This window comes from Brachionichthys hirsutus, chromosome 10 (genome assembly GCF_040956055.1).
Source record: "Brachionichthys hirsutus isolate HB-005 chromosome 10, CSIRO-AGI_Bhir_v1, whole genome shotgun sequence".
Taxonomy (NCBI): domain Eukaryota; kingdom Metazoa; phylum Chordata; class Actinopteri; order Lophiiformes; family Brachionichthyidae; genus Brachionichthys; species Brachionichthys hirsutus.
Window position 1 is genome coordinate 1,230,224 of NC_090906.1, and position 21,933 is coordinate 1,252,156.

General features: G+C 49.3%; 1 protein-coding gene across 1 annotated transcript in view; it reads left to right on the forward strand.

Moving 5' to 3' along the window:
* Positions 1-21,085, forward strand: part of gria4b (glutamate receptor, ionotropic, AMPA 4b) — a 59,504-nt gene extending 38,419 nt beyond the window's left edge. Inside the window, exons 10-16 of the mRNA XM_068744496.1 lie at positions 4,679-4,885; positions 7,147-7,520; positions 13,940-14,138; positions 14,422-14,669; positions 16,262-16,376; positions 18,721-18,858; positions 20,921-21,085. Of these exons, the coding sequence (XP_068600597.1) occupies positions 4,679-4,885; positions 7,147-7,520; positions 13,940-14,138; positions 14,422-14,669; positions 16,262-16,376; positions 18,721-18,858; positions 20,921-21,085 (1,446 nt within the window). The remainder of the gene's footprint in view (positions 1-4,678; positions 4,886-7,146; positions 7,521-13,939; positions 14,139-14,421; positions 14,670-16,261; positions 16,377-18,720; positions 18,859-20,920) is intronic.
* The last annotated feature ends 848 nt before the right edge of the window (positions 21,086-21,933 follow it).

The following is a 21,933-nucleotide window of genomic DNA, read 5'->3' on the forward strand; positions in this document are numbered from 1 at the left end:
AAAACACACGTCAAAAGCAGGCAAATGTCTACCAGCGGCGTTAGCTAGCGTTCTGCTCGCACCGCAGGCGCCGGCAAAGAGTTCCGTGCAGCTGCAGCATCCGTCAGAGCTTCATGTGCACGTTTACTCACGATTCAAATGAATGGCCAATGCATGGCAAGGCGGAGACGAGAATGAAGCAGCAGCCACATGTTGAGTGTTCATGTAGCAGCTGAGTGGAGGAGGAAGCAGGGGGGGGGATGGAGAGTCACAGCTCAGCACAATCCTCCCTCTTTTCAGCCCCTGATGAGGAACCCCGTTTTAAGAAACTGAGGCCCAGTTGGACGCAAGCAGGATATGAAAGCCCTTAATGGGAGAGTGATGGAGACAAGAGGCCGAACGAAGCCCTGAAGACGAGAGACAGAGACACACGGTCGCTATGTTAATGGGCACCCTGTTTACAGAGCTGGGCAAGAAACGGAGCCACTCAGAGCCGTAATGGAGGAACAAACAGGCAGCCTCTTATAAGGACCGATGGCCATTGATGGACGCCCCAAATGGGTTTCCAGCTCCGAGCAGTGCAGCGTCTGCCTGGTAGCACGAGCGAGCTTCCACCGCACCGGTTTGTGTGTGTTAGACCAGGGGTCCCCAAACGCCGGTCCGCGGGCCCGGTACCGGTCCGTGAGGCATCTGTTACCGGGCCGCGCAGAAAGAAGAAATCATTCATACAATTTCCGTTGTTATTAGCGTCTAAAAGGTGTCTTATTTTGAAAAACATAAATCAATGTCTGATTAAAACTACAAGGATAAAAGATAAATAATAGTCATAAAGAATGAGAAGTCATACTTGAGTTCAACCACCAGTTTCAGAGTAGAAATAAACCAAATCAGAATGCAAAACAATAATTGAAGGAATGCATTTCACAGCTCGAATTTCACTGGACACACCAGTCAAGAATGTCTGAGGTCCTCATGCAGGTGGGTCCTCATGCAGGTGGTTCCTCATGCAGGTGGATCCTCATACAGGTGGATCCTCATACAGGTGGATCCTCATACAGGTGGTTCCTCATACAGGTGGTTCCTCAAACAGGTGGTTCCTCATGCATGTGGGTCTTCATGCAGGTGGTTCCTCATGCATGTGGTTCCTCAAACAGGTGGTTCCTCATGCATGTGGTTCCTCATGCAGGTGGTTCCTCAAACAGGTGGTTCCTCATGCATGTGGTTCCTCATGCAGGTGGTTCCTCATGCATGTGGGTCTTCATGCAGGTGGTTCCTCATGCATGTGGATCCTCATACAGGTGGTTCCTCATGCATGTGGGTCTTCATGCATGTGGGTCTTCATGCAGGTGGATCCTTAGTAGCTCCGTAGTTTGTTCCACAGGTCATTCCAAGGCGGATGGTTTCTGATGGTAAATGTTTATCCCTCAGATCTTTGCTGGGACAGTCAGCTGGTTCTTACTGGTTGGTAGGAAAACGGTTCAAATATGTATTCTGGCACGAAACAATGATAAACCTTGAAAGTAAATAAAAACAATAAAAGCCACTGTGAGCGTGAGTACCGGTAATCGGAAACGTCTGCTTCTCAGCACCGTGAAAATATGACATGGTGGGTAGCAGCTGCCACTGTTTGTGACCAGGCTGAAGATACGAAGGGGCCTTTTATTATCATTTCAACTGATGTTCTATGTACTTATTTGTTGTCTTTGACTGAGGATGTCAACAGTCTTCTGGGACATCTCAGGGCGCAGCTGCCTGGAACAGGATGCATTAACAGAGACGCTCCGATAGTCAAGGACAAAATGTGATGGTCAACTTACTGACAAGAGGAGCCCAAAAGCTTTTATGAACTCCACCGCGCTCAAAGCCCTGCGCAATCTAAATCTGCCAGAGGGAACGTAGAAAGAACCTGTCGTAATTATGTTTATGTCGAACTCTTGTTGAAGGAATTCTGAGGGAACGTGTTTGGACATTGTGGTTAAAGGTTGTTTTAATATGCAAGCATTCTTAGAAGTAGCACGTACACAATTATTTCAGACCTTAGTCAATTTTAAAGGCGCACAAAAAATTGTATATGTTTTTTTTTTGCACATGATGTGAAAAGAAGTTGTTGTTGTTTTGTTCTATTTGTACTTTCTGTGCGCTTTCCCCTTTTTTAAATGCTGTACAGCTTCATTATAACAAATAAAGAATGTCGCTGTGACCTAAAGTGGCTGCTGATGACAGACCTGACGAGGAATCGCTGACTCAGCAGCATTTCCCTGCTTGTGCTTCAGCAAACCTTTTTCTGCTTGTAGGAAAGGAAGCGTTGCTGTCGCTCGTCTTCACAGTGTTGTTTGCTGCTTAGCTGCACAAAATACACACGCGTCCAGATCTCAGGCCGCCTGACGGATCTGGATCAGGCAGAGCCCTGTGTGTATGTGTGTGTGTGTGTGTGTGTGTGTGTGTGTGTGTGTGCGTGTGTGTGTTTAATGGCATGTAAATTAGTCTCATTAGGCTCAGAGTGAAGCACCATGCTTGGGATTATTGACCAGCCTGTCAGTCACGCTGGCCTTTGCTGTGAAGACCTCTGCTCTCTTTGACCCCCCCCCCCCCCCCCCCGGTGCTGTCAGACGGCCTGCGATCACAAATCAGACTGAGCAGCTATTTCCCTCTGATTTCCATCCAAATATCGTCTTGTGACTGAAGCTTTTGTCATTATTTATATGCTAGAGATTCATGAACAGTGAATCGTGGATTCCATTTTTTAGGCTGAATTTTCAGCAGAATAAAACCTGGCATTACTTCATGTGTAGATTTCATCGTTGTCGTTGTTGTTGTTTATTTTAGCTGCTTATTTTTAAAATGTCTGGCTCTGTTGTGGCAGAAGCTCCGCTTCGCCGTCTGTTTCGTTTGGACCCCGAAACTGAACCGACATCAGCCTCGATCGTTTGGAGCCGTAATGGTTGCCGTCCCATTTCAAAGGCTCCAAAGTGGAGTTCTCATTTCCTGTCCCAACACTTAGATGATTATTATCATATCTGCAGCTTCCACGACTACAAAAGTTGTCATTGATTTTACTACTACTTAAAGTACAGCTGCTCATCACCTCATCCAGTTGTCTGTGTTGCCAAGCGACAGCTGTGCCGCTTCGACACAAGGGTAAGGACAGGAAAAGTTGGGAAGATGATCAGGACACAGAGGAGATGGCTGCCTCGTCTAGCAGCCCCGGCTGCTTCTCCTCCTCCCCAGTCTGCAGAAATGAACCGTGTCTTGTTTGGCAGACATATTTTTGTTGAGTAAATTCTGTGAAAGGTCGCGACTGAAGGTCGCCCCCATGCTCTGCTCGTTGAATGCAAGATGCAGAAATTGGCATCTAAAATTCAGCTCTGTCTCGCCGTCAGCCCAAGCGAAAGAAACAATTGTGTCCAACAGGACTGTGTCCAAATGGGAAGCTGTAGCTTTAAATATGTTTTTGTTTACTGTTGGGCTCGCCACGCTGGACAAACTCGCTTCAATCCACTTATCGCAGATCTGACAGCCACATACGGTAGGCTGTTACTCCAGGACGCTTATTTACGAGGCTTTAAGGAAAACAACCACGTGTGGTCTGGTGTGTGTGTGTGTGTGTGTCGCACGCGGTTTATCTACTTCAAGATTCAAGATAATTTATTATCATTATGCGAACATAATAAAATCGTGAGAAGGCCCACGGCTTAAGGCACACATCACAACATAATCAAATCAAAAACTAAATTCTGCGTCTGATTGCATCGCTTCTTTATTACCGAAGCGCCTGGATGGTCTTCAAGCAACAGGGAATGTTTGGCATGAGTGAAATCTGCACGTTTAAACGCCGCTCTCGGATCGCACTTTCCAAAGTGACATTCCCCCACAAGAGCGGTGTGGAACGTGCCTTTCTGATTCGCCGTGTTGCCGTGAAACCGCTGGATTGTGTCCTCGTTGTGGTTAATGCAACGTTAAGGCATGCTTCGGGCTCGGCTCGACATTTTCATTTCCTCTCTACTGATCAGTCTTTGGTTGCATGGCTTCGTCCCAGGGCAACGTTGAGGAAACACATCTTGGAAATAAATTGCAATCGGCCTCCTCACGCAACAAAAATAATGACAAACAGGGACTCTAATGATCTATAACAGGCACGGGCAAACTACGGCCCGAGGGCCATGTACGGCCCTTTGGGCTTTCTAATCCGGCCCACCACACTTTTTACTATCATTAAACTAACCCATTTTACTTTTTACCTGTAATGCTACCTTTAAAAGGCCAAATCCTTAGGTCACACAAACACTCCATCCATCTGTTCCTGGCCCGACCCCTCTGTCAAATGTTAGAACCCATTGTGGGGCGCAAGTCAAAATGTTTGCCCACCCCTGATCTAGAACCTTCCACTGGTCACCTTTACCCTGGTTTCTCTGTGTTTGGTGGCTTTCAGACAGATTGATGCTCACTTTCTGTTCAGTCTTACCTCCCTGCCTTGGATTTGGGGCACATTAGCACAGATCTCTTTCTGTTCCTTCCTAATCCCCGTCCGTCTCTGCTGCGCTCTTTTGAGGAAATAACAGTCGTTCTCATCTTAAACTGCTGATGGGAGGATCAGGACTAAAGAATGTTAATTTTTAATGAATTGTTAATGAATCATTGCACCAACCCTGGTGTCTGTCTGTCTGATGGTTTGGTTCACTGGTTGTGGTCCTTTGTGTAGGAGGGTCCCTACGTGATGCTTAAGAAGAACTGGGAGATGTACGAGGGCAACGACCAGTACGAGGGCTACTGTGTGGACCTCGCCTCTGAGATCGCCAAACACATTGGCATCAAGTACAAAATCTCCATTGTTCCCGACGGCAAGTACGGTGCCAGGGACCCGGAGACAAAGATCTGGAACGGCATGGTCGGGGAGCTGGTGTACGGGGTAAGAACTTGTGTTTTGACTCTTTGGATGACAGGAAAGGGTTCATCTCCCACATCCCATCCCTGTATGAGCTTTTCTACAATGCTGACTCACCTCATTCAAAGTCTAATTCTAGGCTGTCAGTGAGATTCATGATGGCAATTAGAGACAACACTCTGTCTTTTTCTAATCTGTACTTTGAACAAATTTATACAGCGGCTTGGCTGGTGACAGAAAAATTAGGTTTTGGGTTTCTTATAGCTGGAAATCAGTCATCAATTTGTTCCAACTGTAGACGGTCCATTAAAAGCCAGATATACTAAATTGAAGAATTTGTACTTGATTTCTTAGGCTGATAGCCTTGTCATCGTCGTCACAATAAAGTTGTGTAAATGTCAACCCGATATATTTGTCTTCATTAAAATGTCATTATCGAGTTCAGAAATTTCAACTCTTCTCAAACAAAAGTTTGTACGGAGGCGACAGCAGCCCAACTATTTCAAAATAAAAGTCAACCAAAACCAACGATGACTAAGAAGGTGAAGCTGCTGAAAGACTTTTATTTCATAGTGTCTTTCCAGGAAGTTTCAAATGTCACCAATCGAAGCTCAACCGTGAGGGGAGAATTGGAGTCGGTTTTTGTGTTTTGGGGAATATTTGACCAATCAAACATTATTTCTGACTGAATTGCCATTCTGGTGCATTTGCAGTGTAGATAATGAATCCCATCTGGAGTGAAGATGTAAACGGACTGCTGGTTCTGGTGGCGTTAATAACAGCAGGGGAAAGGGGATCAGTGGCGCCTTTCAGCTGATCTTCTGGAGGGGGTGGGTTTAGAGTGTGTGCCGAGCTTGTTGGAGAACCTCTGAGGTGGTGATTTGAGTCGTCTTTGTGCAGCTGACCTTGCTGTGGGATCTCAGTGGATGGAAGCCTGTGGTGTGGGGCGATGAAGGGAATTAATGGCGTTCAAAGAAGTGAGGAACAAGAGGAGTGTTTGTGTTCCTGAATGTTTGCAAAGTCAAAAACGCCCCTTGCCAGGATGGAGAGATGAAGTTAAGGCTTTAAAAGTTCAGACTTTTCAGCTGCAAGACAATGGAATTTGATGTAGCTCTAATTAAGGGCAGTTGTTGAAGCTTAATTCTAATGAGTTCTCCCCTTTTCTATTTGCAACCACATCAAATTGCTGTAACAACTGTCCCTTCTCTTGCGATGAGCTAAGTGGCATGTTCTCCAAAGCGACATTTTTCTCACTCGCGCCTCTTCAGCGTTGCGGTGACTCACTAAGAGTCGGCTGCGGCGACCGAGGGAGGCTCAGTTCGGGAAGTGTCGGGATTAATCAAGCAGTACAATGCACTACAATGCAATGACTAACAAGGGGGGGGTCGGGAACACGAATCAAAACGTGTGGCTGTGCTCTTTGTGTTGCCGTTTCAGAAGGACGATTTCTCCAGATGCGTTCGGGATAGAGTGACAAAAAAACGTGAATCTAAAAGTATAAAGTTTATACTTTTAGATTCACTTTATGTCCCGAGGGTTTATACTATAAACCCTCGGGACATAAAGTCTATGACAGTTGTCAGCGCTTTCCTGTCAATGCCCCTTCATTTCCTGCCCTGACAGCCCTTCCTCTCTTCGGCCCGAGGCTCTCGTCTCATTGCGTTTTGCTTATGATGAAAGAGCTTGGATCTGATCCTTCTCTTCACTCAGCCCTCTTATCGTTTCAGAAGGCTGCAACTTTAGTTTTGCTATTAAGTCCCTTTTGCCCCTTAAAGCCGGCCAGGCGAGGTCGTGACTGTGGCTAAATCGCTAGCTGTAATCGGGGATGTGGATTTTCAGCAAGTCAGTTTGCCCTCTTCCACAGCTGTAGACCTCTGCATCGCATTTTTTCCCTGACACGTTATTTTATTTATTCTCCTCTCGGACTTTCATCTAAGCCGCTCAGCTTTGGAGAAACCCTCACAATGTCTTTTTCAACTTCCTTTTCATTCTCAGACTCGACTTGATCGATGTGAGATGTCCTCAGCCCAGGTTTGATCTCGGTCATTGTATTCCGATGAAATAACAGGAGCTGTGGCGAGAGGAAACGGCGTGATCGTTGCTTTGTTTAACGATGGCGGGCTGGCCACCGGCCTCAGCTCTGTCATATCTGTGACTAAGTGATGTTTGATGGCTGCAGGGTCCAGCCCAGAGAGATGATCCATCATTGGCATTTGCTTATCTGTCATCATTTGGATTCAGAGGGGCTCGTTCAGACTTCTAATCAAATTCCTCTCCATCCGCAGAAAGCGGAAATCGCTGTGGCCCCTCTGACGATCACGTTAGTCCGGGAGGAGGTGATCGACTTCTCCAAGCCCTTCATGTCGCTGGGCATTTCCATCATGATCAAGAAGCCCCAGAAGTCCAAACCGGGGGTGTTCTCCTTCCTGGACCCTTTGGCCTACGAGATCTGGATGTGCATCGTGTTTGCCTATATCGGCGTGAGCGTGGTGCTCTTCCTGGTCAGCCGCTTCAGCCCGTACGAATGGCACACCGAGGAGCCCGAAGAGGGTACCGACGGTCCGCCGAGCGACCAGCCCCCCAATGAGTTCGGCATCTTCAACTCCCTCTGGTTCTCCCTGGGCGCCTTCATGCAGCAGGGCTGTGACATCTCCCCCAGGTAAGACGTGCTCTTACTGGACTGCCAGAGGTTTTCAGTTCGTGAGCGTTTGCTGCAAAGTCGCTGGTGTATTATTATTACGCTTTGTGTCCTCAGGCTCAGGACACATTATTTGACCAGTTAGAAAGACTGTTTTGTCTTCACATCCACCCGGATTGAGATCCTTTTAATCTGGAAAAGTGTCTAAATCTCCTACCGACCATTCCTCCTGAGAACTGAGTCCTTGTTTGATATATTCAGGAAAGACACAAAATGGCTGAGAAATATGTATTTAAGGCAATAATTTCCAGATTCCTCTCTTCTATGCCACAGGGGGGTGGAGAATAATGTTTGAAAGTGACTTTGAGTGTTATAATTAACCCCCCCCCCCCCCCCCCCCCAACAGCTCTGTAGTGTGTCCATAGTTTGGAGTCCCATTTAATCTGCAGCCTTCATCATAATCCATGGCTATAATTTCAAAGGCCTCCATTTCCTGGATTCAGGCTGCAAACACATAAAAGTTGGATTTGTAGAGTGACTGTATATTTTATTCACATTTACTTCAATCATGTAAAACTCTAATTGAATTAAATAAAGTTATTTAGTTCATATTAGAATGGCAGTCCAGGAAGAGTTCCCATCATCATCACCAAAAACAAACAAACAAACAAAGCAGTGTTTGTTTATTTGTTTTCTGAATGGGGTGATAAAAATTCGTTGATTACCGTCAAACACTGCTTTATACCTGAATGCTCTTAGCTTAGGGCTTAGGCCTTTGACAGGTACCAACTATAGTATGCAATTCCACCTGTTCATAGGCTAATAATGAAAATTTGCACATCTGCATGGAAACCGTAGCTGTAAATGCTCTCTGTGTTGTTGGCTACACTCGTCTCATGTGTCTGCTACTCGTAGCCACGGCGACATTCACCGTCTGACTTGCGTTCCCATCGTTGTCTGCCTGTACAGGAATCAGGTTGTCTGTCAGCTTTTGGCTGTTGAGGCTTCACACTCCGGCCGCTGGACGCGCCATAGTGTGAGATCAAGCTGCAAAGGTCTCGTTGCGTTTGCCACGTCTGTCAGTTCACTTCCCTTTGTCCAAATAATGAGGCACAAAGGCAGCAAACCGGTGTCCAGACAGCCTGATGGATGGAAGGGTGAAGACACTGGAGGTTGTTCCCCTCCGGTCTGTCATCATTATTATTTATCATCTCTGAACGTCTTCGCTCTATGAATGACTTCGTCAAGCTTAAAGTTGTAGATGTGGCTCCTGCGGTTGTTTTAAGACGTTTGTTCGGCTCTTCTTTTATCTGCCCGTATGGCTCTTACACTGTAATGGAGTTGGTAATATTGTAGGAGATGAACCAGCCTGCATCTTTCAGCCGACCCCCACCCCCACCCCCACCCGGAGTAAATGAGAACGCCTTGTAAATGATAGCCCGGCCTCACGTAAGCGACCTTTAGAGGAGTCCGAGGTGAACCCGTGATGCGATACAGGCCGCTCAGGCCGCACCTTGCTTTGTTCCCACGTCTGTAGACGACCACAACCACCCCCAGCCCGCCGCACCGCTGCCTGCCTGCTGCAGACATTGTTGGCGACAACAATGTCACCAACAACTTTAGAAGTCGACATCTCAACCCTTTCTGGCGGAGGTCCCCGTTGCATTCCGCCCGTCACTGCCAGTCCCGCGGGCCTCGCCCGGTCCATCAGCACCGAGCCCCAGAGCGCAGGAGCACTTCCACTCGGGTTCAGCTTGACAGAGCAACGCACAAATCCCTTCGCACTGGGGAGATTAGAGCTCGCAGAGGGAGTGACAAGGCCAGAGGTGAATGGGACAAATTTGGGACGAAGGACGCGCCGATCAATCATCTGTTGCAGTTGTGAGCAGGCTGGGCGGCGGCTCAGTGTGAATGCGACGGTCTCTTTTGTACGCTTTGTCATAGTCCCCGACTTTCTTTGCTTGTGCTGTAGAAGTCTTGCGATGACAGGAGGACAGGCGACTGCGAGACACGCTGCGAGACATGCAGCGCGATGACTCTTCATGTTGTTGGAAGCATTTCGGAGCAACTGCTCTTGAAAGAAACATTTTAACTGCAGAATGTCTCTTTCTGGAGCTGCGTGTTACGTTTTGTTACGAGATCTACATTCCGGTGTAACTCCACCTGGCACAGCTGCACCAGGAGCGGCAGTTGAAACAGTGAAGGGTTAATACCCCCCCCCCGTCCGCTCCCACGGTAATTAATTCAGTGATTAACGTCTTTGTCTCGTCGGTAACGTCTCTGTGAATCAAGGCGGGACGCTCCAATGAAAAGGTGGCATGATAGTCATTTTAATTGACTACAAATCCCAGGTGGGGAGGATTTCAGTCGCTTTGCTGGTCCCTCCTGAGACCGCCGTCTGCGTCTCCGTTATGGGGAGACGGTTCGTGGCGGTTCCAGGTGCTGTCAGTCGCCTTTCTTCGGTTGCTTTGGATTTCTATCTCCGCTCGCTGGGTTGCGTTGTGCCACATCTCACATCGAGCTAATGAGAATGCCGCGATTGGCTTGATTAGCTCGCGGCGCGCGCGCGTGCAGACTGACGACTTTGAAGCGGTCAGGCTGGAAGATTGTCTATTAATTCCACGGCAATTAGCGTTGTTATCCCGCCGACACAGGACGCCTGCTGCCCGGCTCAGCGCTTGTGACAGCAGCGCTTGTCCTTCGTCACGCTCAATTGATTTGCTGCACCATTCTTTCAAATTACGGGTGTGACTCGAGGCATCTGTATGCACAGCAGCAGTCTCCGGCTGCAAAGTCAACATCCGTTTCAGCTTCCTGCTTTGATCTCGTCCCGGCAATGCGAGCTCGGACGCCGTCGAAAAACACCAGGGCGTCGCTTGGCCTTGGCTCGACCTCTTGAAATCTTAAAATCAGTCGATGTCTGGGGGTTTTTGGCGCGGAGCAGCTTTATATCGAGCTTTCACAGGGATCAAACGGAACAGGAAATGTTCCCAGTTTTTGAAATGATTTGTTAAATATTTATAGCATATTTAAAATGTTAAATAATGAAAATTCCATCAAAGATTCAGTCAAGTGAAATGTTTAATCAATGTAAAAAAAGAACTTAAGTTAAAACACCAAACAGCAACATGAGATCAAATAAACATCTGTAGGCTTGTGCGTTGTTATTAATGTTCCCTCATTTTCCGCGGGGGTTACGTTCTAAAAATAACCCGCAATCGATATCTGAACCCTGTTATACTTATTTAAGAATGTACAGCAAAAAATTCAGTATCGGGCTGTCGTGGATGGATGCAGGACCTTCGTCTCTTTCTCCAGAGCTGCGGATTTAATAGTTGAATCAGAATTTCCGTCTGGGGCTGTTGTTGTTGTCGTTTTGTTGCTTCGTGAGGAACAACAACAGATGAAGTGGGGGGGTATTTAGCTGACATTTCCGCGGGAAGGCTTCTCACGTAGTCCACGGCGATCACTGGCATAAAGGCATAAACAGCTGCAGGTGAGCGCGGCGCACCGAGCCAGAATTGAAGGGGTAGAGATTGGTTTAGCTTAAGCCGGCTCCCCTTGAGGGGGACGTGCCGACTAATTGCTGTGTAACTGCTGAAATCATTCTTTATTTTTACCCTGCGGCTCCGTGGACTGCAGCGAAGAATCCAATCCCCACACCGCTGAAGCCAATTTCTGCTTTGCTTCCACTTTATTCCTTTTATTACTTCCCCGTCTGGTTTTCTTGTTTCCGCCACTCGTGGGAAAACTGAGCACATAAATCATTACAGCCAAGAACTCCCCAGCGTTTACAACATCCAGCGGCAGTCAAAGAGCTTTCAGAGTCTCCGAGTGCGCCGAAGCTCGGACGTGAAAAACGTTCTCCGCCTTTACGCTTGTGGTCTCCATCCCATCTTTCAGCTTCTGCCTCGGCGACGTTTAATCACCGAAAGGCTGCTGGATTCACACGCGAAGCCGGACCAACCAAAGACCTCGCACGACTCCGTGGGTCCGTGTTCAACATCTGGCAGTTCGTTTACTGTAATCTGTAATATTGAACACCCCCCATCAAGGACTTTCTCTTTTGAGATTGTATTTCACTTCCTATACAGTAGTCCCTCATTGTCCGCGGGGGTTACTTTCTAAAAATAACCCACAATAAGCCAAATCCGCAATGTAGTGATCTTAATTTTTTTTTCCAATTATTATACATGTACATAAATGTTTTAAGGCTGTAAAACCCCTCACCACACACTTTATACACGTTTAACAGTCAGGCATTCATCTAAATAGATTGTTTCAGTATTATAGAATGAAACCAAAGATCAAAACCTTTTCAGAACTAAACATTTGTTTGAGAAATAAAAATATATAGTACGTACAGTAAACGTTTTCCTGTTAATAATGTTAAGGCGTGCAGGTCGAGGAAAGAGCCGCTTGGAGTGCAGAACAAATATTCTACTCGTGCTATCTTTAGCCTCTCATGCTGCTTTACTGGATAGCTTAGCACAGCGGACCGGCAGCGGCTACATGTATAAACAGGAAGAAACGAAACCCAAAAGGGACGTGATGTTTATGCTCCTACAAAATAAAAGCCTATTTTTACACAGAGAATAAGAGCGCTATAAACCAAACGCTTAACAAATAAATATGATAGCTTTTAGAAATAACGAATTTAATTTGAATGATCAACCTACGAGGTTGAACACATGAGAAATGATTAATAGCGACTCGCGCGTATTTCACAGTTCCTCCGACCGCGCCTTCGTCCTTGCGCCGCTTCAATGCTCGTTCAAGTGCAAAAAATAAAATTTAAAAAATTGCATTAAAAAACTCCGCAAAGCAGCGAGGTCGCAGAAGATGAACCGCATTATATCGAGGGACTACTGTATTTCGCCTGGAGAACCCGTCGAAGAAATATTGTTCCGGATGCTGGACTGTGAGGGGAGGAGCTGAGCAGAGGTGGGCGGAGTGATGACATTTTAAATGAGGAAGCACAAGTGGAGACAGGAAATGTAGTCGTTTCAGAAGATATCCTCCCATGACCCAGCCAGTTAGCATGCTAACTGGAGGATATGTGAAGATTAGTCTGTCAGGAAATCTCTGGCGCTGCATATCCTTGGGGTTTGTGTAGAGACTGGCGCCACCTGCTGGTACGGAGACAAGTCTGTGGAACGTGGTTTGTTCGAGGACAACTTTTCAACTGCATCAGCAGAAACCGATGTGGCACGAAAATGACCCAAACTCGTGTGCAGCGATAAGCTCCTCTCGTCCCCTGAACCCGCCCCGTCGGTGTTCTGCAGACCCATGAAGACACAGCGGTGGTGGCAGCCAGCAAGAGCAGCACAGAGGGTTGGAGGGATGGCCGAGACACCCCCCGCCTCCTCCTCCTCCTCCTGCTCCGCTCCCGCTATTTCACTCCCACAATCCTCTGCTGCTGGAAAAGCAAAAAAAAAAAAAAAAGCAACAAGAGATGGAGATGAGGGGGATTTAATAGTTGGGATGAGTGGCAATAGAGCAGAAAAGAGAGGATGCAGCTCATCCGTGCATCTTTTCCTGAGCGCCGTCTTCCCATTAGTCGTTATTTTACAGTGAAATCATCGGCGCTCAAAAGCAGCAAAATGACTCATCTCAAGGAGGAGAAAAGTGGGGAGAAGAATACAGAGGAATGCTTTTTGTTCACATCCACAGCTAAAACACTGAATCTGTTTCATGGGTAAAACAGGCTTCTCATGTCAAAGTGGGCGCGGATTGTCAGAAGCCTCCTTAGCTGCTTATCCCCGTCTCTCCCTCGCTCGCCCTCGGACGAGGAGGCCTGAGGGTTCGGTATCCTTCGCTGTTCGATTCGCTCCAAGGGGAGATCTCGTTTGTTCTCCTCAATGCCGCATTTATGCTTTAAGATTCTCCTCACGGCCTTGTGCTGCTCCTGAGCAGTGGGTTATTCCCCCCTCCCCCCTCCCCCGAGCGAACAAACGAGAAAAGAACAATGGCGCCGCCATGCCGACCAAAAGGACCCGCAACTCTTCAACCCTCCAGATAAACAAGGGGAGTGGGAGGTGGGGAAGGAGGGGACAGAGGAGGGCAACCATTTCTTTATCAGCAGCTGGTCAACATGTACCCCCCCCTGCAAAGGCGAATTAATCTGAGGGGCAAATCCATGCAGGAAGTTTAAGCGTCATCAGAGCTCCACCTGGTGGTGTGATGACGCACTCATTCCCTGGGATCGACTTTCTCATCGTCCTTCCAACACTGATTGCATTTTTTTCCTGTCTTTCCTCCTCCTCCTCTTCCTCCTCCTCCTCCCTATCTCAATTTACCCTCAACATCACCGCAATATTCATTTCCTGGCTCCGCCTTCCTTAATTCTAATCTTGTCCTCCACAATCTAACTTTTCCAATCTATCCCCGCGATGCCCTTCCTCTTTCTGACCTCGCCTTCCTTCCTTTCCCTCTCCAAGATCTCTCTCTGGTCGAATTGTGGGCGGCGTGTGGTGGTTCTTCACCCTCATCATCATCTCGTCCTACACGGCGAACCTGGCGGCCTTCCTCACCGTGGAGAGGATGGTGTCCCCCATTGAGAGTGCGGAGGACCTGGCCAAGCAGACGGACATCGCCTACGGCACGCTGGACTCCGGCTCGACCAAAGAGTTCTTCAGAGTGAGTGAACGCTCCAGAGGTTGGTCCACACCGCTGTGTGGACCAACCTCTGGAAGCTGCTGTTCGTAGCTCTCGTTTCTCTTAACGCAGATGATGTCATGCATGATGATGATGTCATTCTGAGCTTCTCCACCAAAAGCATTCTCTCATTTTGAATCGCTCCACCGACACAGTTCATGCTGCTGCACGTGGTTATGCTCTCTCTCCATCCTCTCCATCTCTTACACCCCCCCCCCCCCCCCTCTATCTCTGAACACCCAACCCCCCCAAAAATCCCCCACAGCGGTCCAAAATCGCCGTCTACGAGAAGATGTGGGGATACATGAAGTCGGCGGAGCCCACGGTCTTCACCAAGACCACGGCGGAAGGCGTGGCGCGGGTCCGGAAGTCCAAAGGGAAGTACGCCTTCCTGTTGGAGTCCACCATGAACGAATACACGGAGCAGCGGAAGCCGTGCGACACGATGAAAGTGGGCGGCAACCTGGACTCCAAAGGCTACGGAGTCGCTACACCCAAGGGTTCACAGTTAAGGTGGGTGGAATAGTGTAACAATATGTCCTGCGTGTTGTTATGGTATTCCACCTTCCCTGGCGTGCCGCCTTGCTGCCTGCTGCGGGTCGGTGGGGGCATTTCATGCGCAGTGGCGTCTGTGTTTGTTGCATGCCTGTGACGCTGGCGCCGATGGTGCAGGGGTCGCTCTTGACTCTTTCTTTCTTTGCAGCTTTCCACGTCAGGTAAAAACGTTTTGCTCGCGCTCGCTGCTCGGGGGGGGGGACGATGTTTGGACGGCATGCTCCCGGCTGCAGCGAGGTCATCGGATTTAGAAGATACCATTTTAATGATCGTCTGCAGTTTATTTTTTTGTGTGTGTAAATTAGTTGCCATATCGCTCCACTCGCGCTGCTTCAGCTTTCCTTCACGGTTGACTGGCTCTTTCTTTTCATCTAAGTGGCTGGAGGAGCGTTTCGGGAGCCATGTGAACGCTCAGCCGTGGGTGACTCTGCCACAGAATACAGTGTCGCTGCTGTGGGGAGCCGCGCTTTCAATCCACGCACTCATCGATCAAAGCCCTCCGGCGAGGTCTCGCTGATGGGGCCGGTCACATATTCGTATTAAAGGTCACATATTCTACCCTTTTTCCACAAGTTAACGCAGTTCCCAAACACTCATATGAAATATCTGTGACAGTCTTTGGTCAAAATAGCAAACAGAAGCTGCAGGACAGCGTCCCTCTTTTCTGTCTCAAAGAAGCTCTGAAAACGAAAACGAAATCGAAACTAAGTTTGCGCATGCACGCAATGAATGTGCCTGCATGCGCACGCACGTCTTGTGCACGTTCTAACAATGTGACGTCACATTAACGAAGATTTCTGCCAGATTACAGAGCGACGCAGGATTGGCTGGACGGGTTATTTAGCTGGTTTGGGGTTGGTAAAGACCCAAATCCACCATAATACTGTAGAAACTGTTTGGTCTGGCAACCAGGAGGAGTCCCCGACGGATCACAGCGGCCCTCAACCGTTACCTACGTGTCGGCCACTCCTCCAGAAACACGCCGGCGGCGTCCGGAGCGGGCAGCGCGGCCGCTTCACATGGCTCCTCGAACGCAGCCAGCTGAGACTGAGATATCGGCTGTGTTGCTTTGTGGTTCTGATCCGTCTCCATGTCTGTTTCTGTGTCGCGGCAATAATGCAAGTGGTGAAGAGGATCGAAACGCACGCCGAGACCGATCTCTGCCGGCGCTAACATTAGGAAAGTAACACGCACACTTAAGGTCAAGCGTTTCATGAAATGGGTTTTCTGTATCGGCTGAACTGCAGGTGCGTTTAAAAACGGTCCAGGTGGTTCAGAAGTGTCTGAGATGATGCCAACATGCCAAGGTCATAAAGTCCTCACCTCAGTCCTCCCCCGCAGCGTGGGGGGGGGCTGATCGCAGCTTCCATTCTGAGGTGAACTGTTCCTTTAATGAAACATGAAACACACCAAAGGGAGAGTTCTGTGCTCGGTGTGCGTTTGGGTCCTGGGATGTAACCGTTGGGAGCGCCGATGCACTTTTCCACCCTTGTCCCTCTTTTACTGTCCCTCCCCTCCTCTCTCACCAAATATTTCTTATCGTTTTCAAGAAGTGCAGTTAACCTGGCCGTGTTAAAACTCAATGAGCAAGGCCTGTTGGACAAATTGAAAAACAAGTGGTGGTACGACAAAGGCGAGTGTGGCAGCGGAGGCGGTGGCGAGAAGGTTAGCCGCTATGTCGCTGTGCCCATGTGACCTCGATGTGGGTAAAAGAGAAATGTGTTTTTGTGTGTAACGGGAGCATCTGCCGGGTCGATCATCGCCGGCGAGCCGACCCACCAGGAAGCTCTTTGCCACAATCCAAAGCATCTCTGATGAGGTTCCCGTTAGCGCTTAGCTTAGCGTACGAATCTCAGCACACATCAATCGTCTCGTATTACAAGCCGCTCAGCGAGCCAATAGCTTTGGGTCGGTGTTTGTGGTGAAAAGGTCCCGGCAGTATGCGCCCCTTTCAGAAAAGCGATGCAGCCGGGGGCCCCCCCCCCGCTTTATATGTCTGTTAGCTCCGCCCCTGCCCTTAATACCCCGGGTAAACCCAAGCCTGTAAACATATCTCGCCAACGAGCAAAGAGACATGTAGCAGGCGTGGGGGCCCCACGGCTGCGTCACTTTGAGACGAGTACTGAGTTTAGCGTCTTCTGATTGAATAACATAAAATAACATGTCCTATGATGTTATTTATGTTATTTCCCCCCCCCCCCCCCCCCCCACGTGCTTTGAAGAAGGCCCGTAAACCTTGCCGTATTGAAACTGAGTGAAGCAGGAGTCTTAGACAAACTGAAAAACAAATGGTGGTACGATAAAGGGGAGTGTGGACCCAAGGACTCGGGAAGTAAGGTCAGTCCCCAGCGGCCCCCCCGGGGAGCCTCCCCTGCCCCTCTCTGTCTCTGTGCACACGCTTTGTAACACTGGGTGGGGCTGTTCTGTTACTTCAGCAGGCTGACTGACACACACACACACACACGCAGCATGACAGAAACAAGGCGTGTCCCGTTCTGCAGCAGCTTAGCCGTGTGTTGCAGCTGCAGCTGGAGGATCACGCTCACCTGAGATGGTTTCAGGGCGGGGCGGGGGGCATGTCCGACGTGACCGTGTGCAGCACTAGATGTCCGAATAGTCGCACACCCCAGTCTGATCGCTTGATTCACCGCATAAATAAAGCAGCATGCACCCCCCCACCTCGCTGCTCAATTAGCTCTTCAACGGCAGCACGCACACACACACACACACACACACACACACCTGCAAATGAGATGATGAGCTGAGCTGAAGGGCCCGTTTATCCAGACTGCAAAAAATAATAATAAATGTCTTTAAACGAAGCCACACAGGAAGGTTTCATTCAGGAACAATGTTCGTAAAAACCAAAGGGAATCTCCGTTAGCATGAAAGCTAAATACAAGAGCCTCGAATCATCTCCGACACGACACGTCCCGATTCATGATGTGGTTTTAGAGATAGAAATAAGGGTACTAGAAAAGCACTCAGAGCGCAGACCTTCCCCAAGCAGCTCGTTCCCCTCCTAACTGGATCTACACCGTCCAGATGGGGATCTGGATCATCAAAGGGTTCTAGATTGTTCTTGGTATCTTTACGCACCAACCATTAGTCATTCTACTTTGCGCTTGTGTTTACTGTGAAAGTTTTGTTAAAGTTTTGCAGTATACACTACTGATCCTGTTATAAAACTAAAAGGTGTGTGTAGGCGTGTGGGAAGGGAAGGAAAGGGAAGACTGTCGCGGCTGGGTTGATAACAGAGCAGGTGAAAACACACGTTACCCCGTCGGAGTTTTCATCAAGGCTCAAGTCGTTCCTGGTTCCTAACACACGTTTATTTTGGACGTCTTCACAGCCGCCAATCAGCCCACCCAGACTCTTAAGCTCCGAGGAAATAAAGGTTTTCGTCTTAAACTTGCAATAAAGGGGCAAAATAAATTAACATAAACATCAATTATTTATTATTCCAGTTTTCCAGGGTAGCTTATTTCTATGTATTAAATGTATTTTCTACATGACATAAAATATAAGCGTGGCCTCTGACGACTGAATCCTGACTCAGATGGACATTGTTTCTGGAAGGAAAGTTTCTGGCGGATTTGAACCCCCTCAGCGTTGAATGAGGTGTCTGTGACTTTCGTTAACGGCACATTGCAAATGTTGGCTGGAAGAAAAACATCTCAACTATGTAGCTGCAAAAGAATCCCTGGGAGTAAGTGGGAGGCTAGTTTTTGTGATTTGGGCGAACTGAGCTGAGCGTTAATGCAGAGCTAGTTTTGCTAGCATGGTTCCAGTAGAACGAGGCGAGTCGTAGATAAATGACACCTGTGGGGTGAATGTGACCGCTTGTGTGTGTGTGTGTGTGTGTGTGTGTGTGTGTGTGTGTGTGTGCATGCCGTGACGTAGATAGTAGTGGTGGGTGTATTTCGTGTTTGTATGTACTTAGCTACGACACCTCTGCTATAACCAGCGCTGACTCGTGTGTTTTTGTTCCTCTCCCCGCCGCCTACAGGACAAGTCGTCTCAGGCCCTCAGCCTGAGCAACGTGGCGGGGGTCTTCTACATCCTTGTCGGGGGCCTGGGCCTCGCGATGCTGGTGGCCCTCATTGAATTCTGCTACAAGTCGCGCAACGAGGCCAAGAGAATGAAGGTGGAGGCCCAATCCCCATCCCAGTCCCCATCCCAGTCCCTTCCTAGTCCCCATCCCAGTCCCCATCCCAGTCCCTTCCCAGTCCCCATCCCAGTCCCCATCCCAGTCCCTTCCCAGTCCCCATCCCAGTCCCCATCCCAGTCCCCATCCCAGTCCCTTCCCAGTCCCCATCCCAGTTCCCATCCCAGTCCCCATCCCAGCCCCCATCCCAGTCCCCATCCCAGTCCCCATCCCAGTTCCCATCCCAGTCCCCATCCCAGTTCCCATCCCAGTCCCCATCCCAGTTCCCATCCCAGTCCCCATCCCAGTTCCCATCCCAGTCCCCATCCCAGTCCCCATCCCAGTCCCCATCCCAGTCCCTTCCCAGTCCCCATCCCAGTTCCCATCCCAGTCCCCATCCCAGCCCCCATCCCAGTCCCCATCCCAGTCCCCATCCCAGCCCCCATCCCAGTCCCCATCCCAGTCCCCATCCCAGTTCCCATCCCAGTCCCCATCCCAGTCCCCATCCCAGTCCCCATCCCAGTTCCCATCCCAGTCCCCATCCCAGTTCCCATCCCAGTCCCCATCCCAGTCCCCATCCCAGTCCCCATCCCAGTTCCCATCCCAGTCCCCATCCCAGTTCCCATCCCAGTTCCCATCCCAGTTCCCATCCCAGTCCCATGCCCACAATCCTCACCACTGCTGCCCTTGCCAGGCAGGCAGGCCCTGCTATAGCCTTGATCCCAGCCAGGGTCCGGGGGCCGGGGCCAGCGCCAGCGACCCCGACTTAGCAGAGTTTAGCGAGGGTGTTGATGGGCGTGGCAGCGATGTGTGTGTGGGTGTGTGTGTGGGTGTGTGTGCGGGTGTGTGTGTGTGTGAGTGTGTGTGTGTGTGTGTGTGGCTGCAGACGTTGGCCCTCATTTATCATGGCGAAAGTCAAAGATTCTAACTCTCCACTCTGACCTCGGTGGGAAGATAGGAATGAATCAATAATGGGAATGATTGATCAGAACAATTAGACTCTGATTCGTATTCCGACAGACACTCGCCCCGTCAAAGGGGGCTTGTCCTCAGGGTTCTTGCTATGCCAAACAAAGTCAAATAAAAATCATCCATCCATTTTCTTCAGCATCTCCGGGTCCGTTACCGTGGTAACTGCTCCTTACTTGACGCGTAAGTTGATATGTCGGAAGAGAATGTGCTAAATGAGGACCGATGTCTGAAATGGACACACGTCTACATGTGAGTGGAATGAACTCTTCGGCCTCACACACACTCAAACCCGGCTAGGTTTAGCTACAGGGATGCTACGACGGACCGTTAGCTTACCGCCACCGGACAAACCGGCCCTGAGGAATGCCAGACATTGAAATGGCACAGAGCTGATTATTTCCCTCAGGTCCACCAAAGGTCGGTTTTAAGATGTCTTTTGGTGCGCTGTGTTTCCGTCCCCCATCAGCACCGGTCCAGACTCTTCATTAGCTTGCCTGTTGCTTAGTCAGCTTCCCCGTCACGCGACCTGCAGCCATCACTTCCTGTGTAAGAAATGCTTCCTCTAATGCATTTCCATGTGGTATGGCGCTGGCGTTTAAAGTGCGCCGCCGTCTTCTGCCACGTCAGCGTACATTTAACTGCACAGCTGGCGTGAGTCTGTCCAGCAAGTGATGTCACGGCAGACTGGGATTTAGGCTTCGGCTCACCGCACCTTTGAATCGGCCTTCGTGCACTTGCGAGAAAAATGCATTCCGGATTTGGAATCGCGTGACGAGTTTGAGAGTTCATCAAGAAAAACGTTTTAGAAAACAGGAATTCTCTCCAGGATCCAACGCAAACATTTTTCAAGACGCACAGGACACGATTCCTCGCCGTGTCATCGGCATGTTAATCTTAATCGACAGGAATATTCCAGAACTATTCTAGGTTTATTAAACCTTCTTCATCCAGACCTCGGTTCTTTCTATGTCCTGTTTTTAGGCCACATGAACTCGACCTTTAGGAGAAGCTTCCTGAAAGCATCATAAACGCGAAACCATCATTTGTCCTGCTCCGCCCGTCAACCTGCGCCTCTGCTTTGTCTTCTCAGCTAACATTTACAGAAGCCATGAGGAACAAGGCCCGTCTGTCCATCACAGGCAGCGTCGGGGAGAACGGACGGGTGCTGACGCCCGACTGTCCCAAGGCCGTCCACGCCGGCGCCCCCCTACGCCAGAGCTCCGGCCTCGCCCTGGTCTCCTCTGAGCTCCCGTGAAAACCAAAAACCTTCCAAGTGCCTTATTCCAGTCACAAGAAACGCAAACATCAAAGCCCACGATACGACCAGAACCTACCGGCAGAGAGACAGGATTCCCAAACCCGACGGGTCAACCTCCGGTGGGCGAGGCGGGACCGACTGAGGCGCGAACAATAACTCCCACTGTGAGTTCCAACTCGGCGAGGATGAAGGACTTCCCTCAGAGATCTGCGGAACCCAGACGCAGAACAATATGGATTTAGTTCTATTTTATTTTCCAGAGGCTTATATTTTAATCAAAGGGTCGCAGGAGCCCGACAGGCCGGGGTGGGTGGGGGGAGGGGGGGTAATATGACATATGATAACCACGAAGACCAGAAAACTGTCAACTTGAAACTGTGGACTGCTGGACTGCTGTGAAGCGGACATGAAAGACGGACCCGGTTTCTGTGGAGCTCCTGGGAGGGTTGCAGCTCAGTGGCGTGAAGACGCGAGGACGTCTCTCTGTGGACGCACGAAGAAAAATGGAACCTGTTGATACTGAATATACGAGCAAACATAGCAAACTGTGAAAATGAGTAAATATGTATATTCCTTTGAAAAGAAATGGAGGAATTTAGCTGTAGATAAGAGCGCCTGTGTAACATGCTTGCTTTTTAAACACATCGCGGACACTGTGGTGAACAGACAGACGGTTCTTCTTCATGTGAATCATCTTTAAAGGTTTTCGTCATCGCAATAATGAAAAAGACGATGCCGCCCGAAGGGGGCGCTGTTGAAGCTTGTTACGTGTCGAATACTCAGCGGCGTTGCACCGGAACCCTCTAAATGTTAACGGGTATCAACTGCCCAGATATTCTGATACC